The sequence below is a fragment of the Chrysemys picta genome, chromosome 13 (genome assembly GCF_011386835.1).
Source record: "Chrysemys picta bellii isolate R12L10 chromosome 13, ASM1138683v2, whole genome shotgun sequence".
In the NCBI taxonomy this organism is placed as follows: domain Eukaryota; kingdom Metazoa; phylum Chordata; order Testudines; family Emydidae; genus Chrysemys; species Chrysemys picta.
Window position 1 is genome coordinate 42002291 of NC_088803.1, and position 12400 is coordinate 42014690.

General features: G+C 40.2%; 1 protein-coding gene across 6 annotated transcripts in view; it reads left to right on the plus strand.

Annotated features, from left to right (window-relative positions):
• The window catches only part of DOK5 (docking protein 5), an 89949-nt gene extending 78767 nt beyond the window's left edge, over positions 1–11182 (plus strand). For 5 of the 6 annotated variants that reach the window (XM_005284190.5, XM_042858363.2, XM_042858364.2 and 2 more), the window contains 2 exons: positions 5647–5767; positions 10481–11182. In XM_005284190.5, the coding sequence (XP_005284247.2) occupies positions 5647–5767; positions 10481–10545 (186 nt within the window). In that variant the 3' untranslated portion in view covers positions 10546–11182. The remainder of the gene's footprint in view (positions 1–5646; positions 5768–10480) is intronic. The other variant, XM_042858362.2, reaches the window with a different exon arrangement.
• Positions 11183–12400: the final 1218 nt, after the last annotated feature.

Here is a 12400-nt window from a genome sequence, read left to right on the forward strand (position 1 = left end):
ATATCTAAGCAGCACTCCCAACATGGTAGGTTTTCAGTTTGATGTCCTTCGGTTGCCAGATCATTCACTCACCAAGTTAATGCAACACAGATTCACACTTCTCTGCTCTTGGCCAACTCGTAAGCACTGTGCATGTGCACATTAGTGTTTCATTTCCTACGGCTTTCAATTCACCTCTTAGTGCTGAGTGTTTATGTGAAATAAAAACAGCCAATTATCATGTCATTCCGGCTCCTCCTGTTGCTGCAGAGATACCAGTGAATTAATTATGGGAATCAAATCAGTCATGGTCTAGACAGGGTTTGCATGAAATCTGAGCTGTGTTGACACAGTCTGTGTGTTCAGGACATAGAATTGCTTCTCCTTATCTCTCCAGACCCATTTCCCTTCCTTTTGGGTCAAAACTCACAGCAGGCTCTCCTTCAGGCCTTTTGCTTTCTACTCCTCAAATTTTCTTCCCCCCAAGTCTCTTTCCCATCCTCCAAGGATGTCCCATTATTAACTCCACTTACTTTAGGAATATTGTACTGTCTCTTAAACTCCCTTCTGACCCAACCTACCTTAGAGACACTGTTAAATGGAATTCAGACTGCTAAAGATTTTGTGCAGTTGGGGAACTGTCAAAGTCAGTGTTCTAGTTTTACATTTCCTGGAATAGATCCCTAGTTGTTTGTTTCTATGGTGCTGAAATGTATGCTAACACTGAAGTTTCTGCTGATACTTTATTGAAGAGACTGTAGGTGGAAGTGTGTGTTGTTTAGAGTGATTCAGTAATAGTAACTTCAATGTGGGTGTTTTAAAGATCAGTAGTTGACTTGGTGTTTGCTTTTCCTTTCAGATCCCAAGCACAATGTCCACACCTTACAGAAAGGAGGTTGTAGGCGAATGGGTTCCGCTAAATAACTTTACCCTGATCTGAAGAAGAGCTCTGTGTAAGCTTGAAAGCTTGTCTCTCTCACCAACAAAAGTTGGTCCAATAAAAAATATTACCTCACCCACTTTGTCTTTCAAATCTTTACTTCTTCTCCTCTAAGACAGCCAGCCCTTATCTCTTCCTCTTCTGTGTGCTTGCTTGACCCTTCCCTTTTCGCTGTGAAATACACTAATTTTGTAAAGATTCTTTCCCTCCATTTCTAGATACAGATTTTTTTAAAGGAAAATAAAAGTTGAAGCATGCTTGAAGCACGTCTTTAAGAACATATTCTGCAAGAACACAGTGTAGCATAGATATTACTGTGCTTTTTGCTCCCAATATAACAGAGATTTTAAGAGACTGGGGTTTTAAGAGACTGGTATGATTTTAAGAGACTTTGGGTTTTAGAGACCTTAGTCTGACTTTCTGGACAGAACCTTTGGCGGTGCCACAGAGTTAAAGTTTGAGAAATGTGTAGCTTACTGTTGGCTGGAGAAAACATATTGATTAAAAATGGAATATATGAGAAATTGCATTAAAAAGTCAAAATTCAGACTATTTTTACCAGCTCTAGTGCAGATCTCATGCATTTTTGTATTTTGAAGCACAGTGTAATTGACAATGCTTTCTACTCTAAAATAAAGAATTAGAGAATATAGCTGAGGGTGTTATATGTAAGGGAAGATGCCTGAGACTGGGTTTTCCATGAGATAGTTTTACTCAAATGCATTTGCTGATCTCAATTGCAGAAATATGGCACCAGGAGACAGGTAGTCTCCCAAGAAGTCCTAAATGGATTGGGACTTCTCCATTTGAGATTCCACATCTTTCCTGACGCTGCACTAAACCAGTTGCAAACAGAGGAGACATTCAAGCTGAGAAAATAGTCAGGAGGTAGGACATCCTCCTGGAGGGTCCCTAAGCTCTGGGAACAGCTTTCTACTCTGATCTGAAATACATAGGGTCTCCTAAGGTTTTTGCAGATGAAAGGTTTTTGACAGAGTTTAGGTCTGCACCAGGGAGAGAATCTTTGTGTTGTAAACCTTAGAGTTGGTAGGGCAACTCCACCTTTTCATGTTCTCTGTATGTATATATATCTCCTTTCTATATGTTCCATTCTACGCATCTGATGAAGTGGGCTGTAGCCCACGAAAGCTTATGCTCAAATAAATGTGTTAGTCTCTAAGGTGCCACAAGTACTCCTGTTCTTTTTGCGGATACAGACTAACATGGCTGCTACTCTGAAATGTGTGTTGTGTTGTTGACTATCAAATGGTAGGATGATATTTAGTATTCTTGGTTGTACTTTCTCTGTGCAAGTTTTATTTCATGTTTTTGAGTTTTACGGGTTGTTAAGCTTTGTGATTTTTTGGTGTTCACCTGTTAATTGAAAGACACCAGAAATTATTTGATCCTGTTTACGTTAGCAACTGGGACAGTTGAGAAAGTTTCAATGAGGTTCATATAAGCATCTAAAAGTTTCAGACGTGCTCTGAACATCCAAAACTTCTTGGCCTGAAAATTACGCTGGAAATATCATGAGAACAAGATGTCCGGTTGGGTGGGGTTGAAAATCTCCCAAGAATGGCCCACTACTCAGTATCTTGCTATTTCCGGTTTTGGTCTCATACACAACAAAATATAGAGACAAATACAAATAGCATTATTTTAAATGTTTTGGTTCAAGTTGGGAGCAAATTGAAGGGCATAGATGATCTACTGGTTAAGGAATGGGATCTGCTTCCCTTCCCTTTCTGCTACACATGCGTCTTCTCTGACCTGAGCCACATCACTTGCTCTCTCTGTGCCTCAGTTTTTCTTTTCTGTAAAGTGGTGTAAAAGGTGGCTCACTGATTTGTGCATTCATTGTTTGTTTGCGTATGCAAAATGGCTGCATACCCACTTCTTGCAGGTGCAATCAGTCAGTGCACAAAATTGGAGGCGAGCCAAAAAATTATGGCATTTTTAATTTGATCTGTCTCCATTTAGAAACTGCCCATGTCATAAAAAGTGTATTGTATCTCAAAGTGCTTTATTTGGTTGACTAATATGATTTGAAATTACAGTAATTTGTTAGCTTTCCTGTTTTCAGGGGAGCAAATTGTAAAGAAGCTGTAGGCTGTGGCACAGTAATACTACCGCAACTCTTGCTTGAAGTCCTGCATGTTTTAAGGTTGACATGAATGTGTGGTAAGCTATAAACCATGCCATCTTGCAACTATGTCAACACAATTTAGAAGTCCTCAACTATCAGATTAAGGTATTAGTTCATTGGTGGTAATAGCGATACAGAACAACTGGCCAGGAAAGTCCTATCTGAATAGAGCTGTGCAAAATTCAGCAGTGTCTTTTTGTAAGATATTAGGCAAACTTTATTTCATTTTGAGTCTCAGGCTTGAATGAATCCCCAAATTAAGTACAATGCAGCTCAAACCTGCCATTTACACCTAGCTAGGCATGAAAGGATTCATCAGTAACTCAGGCTATATCCACCCAAAATGTGTCCTAGGTTTACCTTGGTGAACCAAGGCCAGGTTCATAATGAATCCCTAGGCAAGATGAATTGGATATGAAAGATTCAGACAGCTGTATCCCTGGGTAGGATACATTTAGCATGGTCCCTTCTGCTGTATCCCAGCACTCCCTCTGCATTGCCACAGGGTTCTTCTTTCACAAGACTGCCTGTCTCTTAAACTCCTGCTTCAGTGGGCTTAGTTGGCAGCTTAGTCCATGCCAGATGTTTGAACTCATTGTATGAAAAGCTGTAGCAATAGCCCTGCTCACATTCATAGTTTACTGTTCATGTTCTAATTTTTAGATGGTGTGCTGACTTGACTGTGTCACTAATGAGAACAGTTTGTCTTTGTCTGACCTCTGCCTGTTTGTGAATTCTGTTAGGTCACCCGAAAGCCTTCTCTGCTCAAAACTGGATTGGCCATTCCAGCCCCACTCCCGCCCCCAACATAATATTAACTCCCCCAGTCGTTCTGTTTAGAAAGCTTCTGTGTAATGTACAGCATTTAATCATCATGATCTCATCAGTCTTTCTTCTCAGGCCAGTGAAGTTTGAATGGGCCCAATTCATGCCAACTCCCTAGCTAGGTATTTCTGTGGTCCTCCTCACTGTGGAAATCTGATCATTTGGTGTACTGAGCCCTGGTCTACACTACAGACATATGTCGGTATAACTGTGTTGCTCAGGAGTGTGGAAAATCTGCAGTTATACCGACCGAACTCCAGTTGATGGGAGGGCTTCTCCCATTGACATAGCTACTGCCTCTTGGGAAGGTATAGGTGGCCTCTTCAGTAAGCATTATAGCAGCACAGCTTCACTGGTGCAGCACTATAAGTGTAGACAAGCCCAAATGTCTAACTCAATGAAGGTGCCCATGGGATGAATTTGTTCTATTGTGTTGAGGAGCCAATGAACTCCTGTGTTGTCCTTAGTGCAGCATGTTAGGGAAAGGTGCTTGCTGCCCTGCAGATGAGAGAGGAGACAGAGAATAGTGAAAAGAAAAACCTATGCCCAAAAAATAAGAACGACGTCTCTTTTCTTATCACACCCTGGCTGAAAAAGACTTAAGGTCAGATTCTCAGGTGCGGTGTGACTACGTTTGGCCCAGGCAGGCTGATCCCCATTGTAGTGGAATTCTCTGCTGGCAAAGGGGGAGTGGCCAGAAATTCCTCATGTTTCTGTTTCAGCCATTTGGGGGCTCAGAACAGCCTTCAGAGGAACTAGTGCTGGACCAGAACCAGGGAAGCACAAACATGAGCTTTAAGCTGCCTTTGCACACCCCTCTCCCAGCCTTGCTGGAATCTGGCCCCTAATTTCCTGTGTCACTGCTACCAGTGCAAAATATAAAACTACACCACTTTTGGCAAGAGCTGGGGGTGGAGGGATAAAGCTATTATTCCATTAGACGCTCCTATTGGGAATTAACATAAGGGTCATTTCTAAATGATATTTGTACTGATTTGGCTGGCTTCAACCTAGTTTTAATATGAGTGTTGTCTTTGTGACCTTGTTATTAAGTAAACTTGCTTACAGCTGCTGCTGTATGGGACAACAGTGATGTTTTCACCATAGGATGTGCTTAAATTGGAGGACAATGAATATACAAAATGTGCTGCCAAAAGCTAATTGGAGAAAACTGACTCCTAATACTGGGTAAAAGACAGACGTAGCCTGGTCAAGCACGTGCCATCAGTGTATGATCAGTGGTCATAAACAAATTAGAAATAACACGAAAATAGCAAGGGCAGTAAAAGTCATGCCAATTGAAGTTTACACGTGTATATTGTATGGAGTTGCATAAAACACAGAATATTCATACTACATAGTAGTGATTGGAAGAGAACTAATGAAATATATAATTTGGTTGTATACAAAAGGTGGTAGATTGTAAGGGGTAGTTGGGGCTCCCATGGAGACATAGGAGAAGTCCATCATGACCTGCCTGCTCCCTAGGAGAAGGTAACTGGCCATTGTCTTTTTCAGTATCTCAGTCGTTTCTTGCTTTTAATACTAATTGGAATCCGAGGCATGCGTCTGGTTCAGATAAAGATTTGAATTAATAAACCTGTGTGTCTCGGACCTGAGTGTTTGTCATTCTCACCCAACGCTCCAGCAGGTTTTTCTGTGCAACTATTGCCTTAGCAATTAACATGCTCTGGTGGGTATTAGAAACACCGCTGTAGTGCTCTCCTCCTGATGTCACTTTCCTTTCTTACAGCTTCAAATGAAAATGAGTGAGCGAGCCGTCTCCCTCAACACCATAGTGCCCTTGCCTCGGAGTGCCTACTGGCAGCACATTACACGGCAACACAGTACGGGCCAGCTCTACGGCCTACAAGGTAAGGGAGAGATGGTGCAGGGAGACTCAAACTGCCACAAACAGGACCAAAGAGTGGTTTGACCACCTATTGTGCTGGAAACAATAATTGTGTTGTTATAGGCAGGGATGGTAGCACCACATTCTTATGGTTGCCCAGGACTTCCCATTATAAGATCCTGTAATTAGTTGCTTATCATTTGCCACACTTTGACCACTCAGGCTGAAATTTACTATGTCACGTATCTGTCTAAGGCTGAATTATTTTAGAAAACTTCAGCCAAAATGCTTTAGCCATTTCCAAGAACAAAGCTACGCAAAATACATTGTTTTGCCCATGTCAAAAAATTCTAACAACCTTTTCTTTCTCTAGCACCTTTTCTTTTCTCTATGCTTTGGAGCAGGGACTTGAATTTGTCAGCAGGTGGCCTTTGTGTCAGGGCTGTATCATTTGCTGTCCCTGTGAAAATCTGCCCAAATTTGGCCAAGTTATAAGTCTTTGAAAAATGGCAGTTTGCACATGTTTATGGTCCAGTCCTGGAACATGCCTTACTCATGGGAGTAGTCAATTGATTACAGCAAATTCAAATTATTCTAATAACAAAATGGTTTGAAAAGATCAAGTGATTTTAAATTATCAAAATGAGTTGAAATGATTTGCTGGGGATTTTTTTAATCCACACCATTCAAATGTGTTATCACGCCACTAACCATTACTAACCTTTCTCCTTGTCCAACCCTCTCACTCCAGTTCCTCCAACAACAAACAGGGAAATACAGCTTAGTAAAGCACACAGTGGAGTGGCCTTGCTGTGAACAATTCATCCAACTCAGCAGGGGGATAACTGCGTCCTTGCAGTCTCATACTCAGGGGAACTGCAGTTCCTCTGGCTATCGTATTTCAGATATACTTCCCGTTGCCAGCCTAAGGGATAGCACAGACCATTCTGTGAGATTTCTCATAAGAGCCTGGGCAGTTTTCAGTAAAGTTAGATTTTCCTTTGGGGTCAGTAGTTCAGCAGTTCTATAAAGCCCATTATTGCCTCTATCATGATCACTGGGGGACATCTAGTGGCTAGTAAGAATCTTTATCCTGATGGCCAATTCAGTGCTCTAATTTATCAGATTGGAATGTTGAGTGGTGAGTGCGCAATAGACACTTACAAACATGGAGGAAGACGTGGTCCTATCCTTAGTATCTGGCATGTGATCTTTAAAAATGAGCCGTGCGAACCTAACTCTACTGGTAAAATTCCCCCCAAACTCAGTAGGAGCAGAGTTAGACAGTACTGAGCATTTTTTAGAATCCCACGCTTACAATTTAAGAGCTGATCCCAGAAGGTCATACTGCAATATCTCCAATATATCATAGATCCTTTGGTTCAAATACATCCATGATGTAACTCCGTTAAGCTCCATCACGTCTGGACTGTCTTGTTTGTTACCATTGACTTCAGTGGGGATTGTGGGTGCTCAGCACATCTCAGGATCAGGCCCTAAATCAGTATCTTCTAGTTTGTGCACATATTCTTAATTTAAAATTGAAACCTTTTCCCATCTACATTTTACGTTGTGAAGTTTATTATTTTAAATCTGCTGGAATGAAGCTGATGGGCTGTTTGGGGGGTTGCTTCAGTATTGATGATGAATCAGTAATTAAGGATCAGGGATCTGTTCTGAGTGGTCAGCAGAGGAGTTCTGCGAAACAGACTGGGCTAACCGAATATTTAACAGAAACAAGGCAATAGTGGATTATTGGACGGCAGGAACCAAAAACTGTCAACCTCTCTGGCCTGATTTTCTTTCTAAAGCACTTTGAAATAAAACTTGGACAGTTCCTTTGTTTCATTTAATTAATGAAGAGGGATTGAAATAGCTTTGCTAGATGTCAGTACTGAACAGGCAATGGAAAGAGGTCTAGACTCTATCATCCAGGCACAACCCTTAGTTAGGATAGAGTTGTACTGTCCCAAGAGGAGGCACCACTGACATGCACCACAGAGGTGAAATGTTTCCCTGAGCTCACTGACTTGCAGGAAGAAAACACCTGCTGCACTAACCCTGAGAAGGGTGCACATGAATTGTTTAGTGTGTTGAAGGACAGGTTATTCTTGGGGTGGCTTGCACTGCAGGGAGCACCAGTAGGGAAAATCCATGCCACTCAGATTGCTCAGGGACAGCAGTTGTGTCTGGCGCCCATGCAGGGTGATGCACAGGGGCAGGCTACTGGCAAACTTGTAACAGTTTGTCCCAGAAAGAGAAATAGTTGGAGAAGTCAAGGCCTTACTGCTCCTGACTGCAATTGAGTTCCATGAAGTAGGGAACATGTGGACAGACTTTGAACTAAATGACTGTAAAACAAAACAACATTGTAAATGTGTGTTCCACAGAATGGTTTAGGGGCTGGTTAGGCAGCACACTGCAGCCCTGATATCAAAGTGCAGATATCACTTGCCAACCCCAAGTGTTCAAATGTCAAGTCAGGACTCAAAAATCATGAGATTGGCATAAATTATGAGTTTTCTTTTTTTAAAATGTGGGGTTCTTTTAATTTGCTACCTAGTTTTGAGCTTTAGGGTTCATGTTTTCAAGTTTTTTCTCTGCAATAATGAGAAGTACATTTTTTTTTTTAATGAAAGCTGAAATTCTCACATTCAAATGGCAACACTGAGATATAGATAGGCTTAGACAGGAATAGATTTGTATTGGTAAGTGTCAGTAAAACATCAGCTTCACAGACAACTTGTACACACACAAACCAACAAAAAAATATTTCCATCTATCATGATTTGAAATTTACAGATAGGCAAAGTAAGAAAAGTGCTGCTTCAGAACTTGTTTGATATAAGGATATTTATTTTGTATATTTTGACATATGATGTTGACAATTTGTGTTTTAATAGTCATAAAGCATTCACTTTTTGAATCTCAAAATCTATTGTCATGAAATAATTGTCTGACCCCCATAACCTCCCGCAAGTGTGAAAATTTAAATGGATGAAAATAAAAAAGTTTTAATATAACATTGATATTATCTATTGAATTTATTTAAAAAATCCAATTCTGCCAAGCCTAGATATAGCCTGTGTACCATTCTCATTCTCCTGCCTCATTTATCACAAACACATAAACAAAGCTAGCAGATTTTCCCTACTGTCTTTGAAGATGATCTGAACACTAGAGGGCGCAGACACAACATAAAAGCAGCAAATGTTTTGAAAAAGGGATGAAGAGTAAAAGCAATATTTTGCTTAAATGACAGTTTGAATTTGCTCCATAAATTAGGGCTTGACCTGCTGATGACAGCCTTTGACACAATGAGAAAAACGTTTATTTGCAACATTACCCCACAATCAGCAGATTTTTCTTACTGTGTTTTATGATAAAGCCCCCTATTAAAGTAATAATTTAACACCAATGTATTTGACATAAGATAAATAGGGAGACAATATTGGCACAAACTGTTATTTTTATACTTGAAAAATTGCTTAGATTTAATAAACTAAAGAGAAGGATCCTTGAAAAAATCCACAGCTCGGACTGGCTAATGGATCTAAATTCTCTGATAAGTCTTGGGACTTCCAGAAATAAGTCATACATAGAATAGTGTTCCAATTAGTAAACACCCATTAGGATTATTGTGTTACTTGGTATTTAGAACTGCTTTTCACGCAGTACCTGTAACATATGTAATCCGTTTAGTTCACCAAAATCTTAGAATGTACCAAGTTACCAAGAGGAAAGGAAACACTCAGTATAAAATAAACTTTGTCCTAAGCATGGGCCCAATTGCAATACCCTTACACACGTTGAGTAGTATCTTACCAAGTGAGAAGTGGAGAAGGTTGATATTTGTAAAATTGCTGTGAAGCTACATTTTCTGCGGGAAAGAAGTTTTGAAAAGCAAAAAAAAATTCAATTCCCCTTTTTTTGGGAATTTTCCAAAATATATGAACATTTTCATTTTGAATTGACATTTGGAAACAAAATGGCCTGATCTCGTTTTGCAATGTTGAATCAAAACTTTTTGTATGCTGTTGGTTTGTGAAACGTTTCACTGTTATGACTTTCTGTTCTGATTCAGAATGGAAACTGATTTGCTAATGTTGAAATTTTCATTTCTTGACCATCTCTAGGGAATAGTCCCATGGATCGTACTGGGATGGCCTTTGAAGTCAGGCACCATTCAGCCTGAGTACATGCAGCTCAATTTGGCCCTGTTTACATTTTTATTTAATTTAGTGCAAAATGACTGCTTGTCCTACACACTCACACAGGAGAGTGAGGTGATATAGGAGCCCTTGTGTGTCCTGAATGGGCTACACACTTTGTGGGTCACAGCAAGAAAGGGAGAACAGCCTCTATGAGACCACTCTTGTCCCTTCTGCACAGGAGGGTGGAGAATGGATGGAGTTTTGGCTCCTTCCCACAGCACATCAGGTAGTAGAGCTGAATCAGCATGGCAGGAGAAGCAGTCTTCTACCTATACGTATATGTACAGACCAGTAGCCGATTGCTTCCCCTTGGAGTAAGGAAGGAGCCCAGAAGGGACATGTGACTCTCTACATTCCCTTCTTGGTCAGCTCCTAGGGCAGTGCGGCAGATTGTACAGTGACAATCTTTCCCTTAAGTAACTAAAGTGAGTCTAATGCATGTCTCATTCTTTAGCTAGTTCTAGACTAAAGTGCTGTGTACAGTAACTACGCTTGTTTTTCTTGCATCTGATTTGGTGAAGATGTTTCAAGCCCCCTGAAGCTTCATCGAACAGACACTTTCCCCACTTACAGATCAGAGCATTGATAAAAGACTGTAAAGGATTTGAAAACTCTCTCTGTCTTGTGACAGCTTGGCCCAGCGGATAATAATGATGACGGCAAGCAAACAAAGGTGGAAATACAGAAAAAGTCAGCTTGGATTGAATTAAGTCCTTGAATAATTTTTTTTTTTTAACCTTGGCAAGAAAGGAATGTGTTCTGTAGATATTAAAAAAAATGCCAAACCAACTATCACACGTTTATTTAATATTTTACACCTGGAGGGGACAGAAATCAGCCCCTAAATGTTCCTGAATGTTTTTATATGATAGATATATGTTGCAAATATATGAATTTGTCTTATGATGTGGGGTACTGTGATACCACTTAGTCTGTTTCCGCAGTGTGTTTGTTGATGTCAGCTGTGCCAGCAATCTCATGGTTCCTGTTTGTTGTAACTCTTACCCTTTAGTTGCTAACATTATTGGTTAAGACTAATCTTTGACCATAGTACTTTCAGAAATGATGGCCAGCTTTAAGCAGCAATTGGATCTGTTTTTCCTGTGCTAAGTCTCCTTGAGTCCTGATAGACTTTTAAAAGGACACTGTCAAAGTTTCTTCAATTTTTCCATGTTTATTTCCAACTCTGTGGTGTTTAAAAATAAAACTTTTCCCCCCACCAATGTTGTGCTTTTCCATGTGAATGCCAGTATCAGCAGTGCAATCAGCTCATAGAATAATGTCAAGCAACAGACACTCATGAGTAAGCAGAGGGAAACTGGGTTATTTTGGATCTCTCCCAAAGAATCACCATTCTTTAGGATTTGTGATGAATTTAGAGAAACAGAATAGTAACTTCCACACTCTTTATGCTATGAGCTCCAAGTAATTTTGTGGCAGAGGTCACATTTTGTGTCCTAGCTACTGTGTTTAACAGTGTTCCTTTAAGTGCTGCATTCACAGATACGATATTAGAATGTTAATTAAGTTGGACGGAATTTTTCATGCAACAGTTGTGTTTTGTGTGTTTTATGTTGCACTAACTGGGTAGCCAGTTTATGGGCATTAAATGGGGAATTGGAGACCTATAGATGAATAATTCTGGCTCTTCTGATATTTCATACATGAGGGAGCTATGTGTAGTAATGCAGACTTTTAACAATAGTTAATAAAATTTGCTAATAAGTCAATGAGCAGGAGCAAGGGTGAAAAACTGGTTTATTTTATTCCAAATGATGGGCACTTGTAGCTTGAACTCTAGCCAGAGTCAGTTCTAAAATGTATAGGTTCGAGAAGCCACTCCTGTATCCTCAGGCAATGTTCACTTTAGTATCAATAAACCCATACATGCCTGAGGAACTTGAAAACTGACAGGAACATGAGATTTCCCTTGAAATAAGCACTAGCACTATTTCCCAGGATGTATCTGTGAAATGTAAGATGGTGGCATCTATAAAATCCATTCTTTTTTTTTTTTACTCAAAGTATAGTGTGATGATTTTTTTTTTTTAACTGGAAGAACTAAAGTCACATGTTGGGGAAATAGCAATCAACCTGCTTACAATGCCAGAAGCCAGAGCGGTCTCTCTGAAACCTATTACTTCTGTAAAGAGCTTTTTCCCTTTGCTGCTAGAGATGGTGCTGTTTTTGCAAATCCAAACCCGAGGTAGGTTCAGATCCTGGTCCCATTCAACTATTCCCACAAAGTTCACATGTTGAAATAAATGGCTCCAGTTTGGGGATGTGTGTGTTCAACATCAAGGTAAGATAGAAGGGGTGGTTTGGGCTTTGCAGAAATGTGCTCGTCATGTTTAGGTTCTGCAAAACCCAAAGCAGGGTGGTTTAGATCTGAGTCCTGTTTTACCCATACTCCAAATGTCTGATAAATGGTTTAGATTATC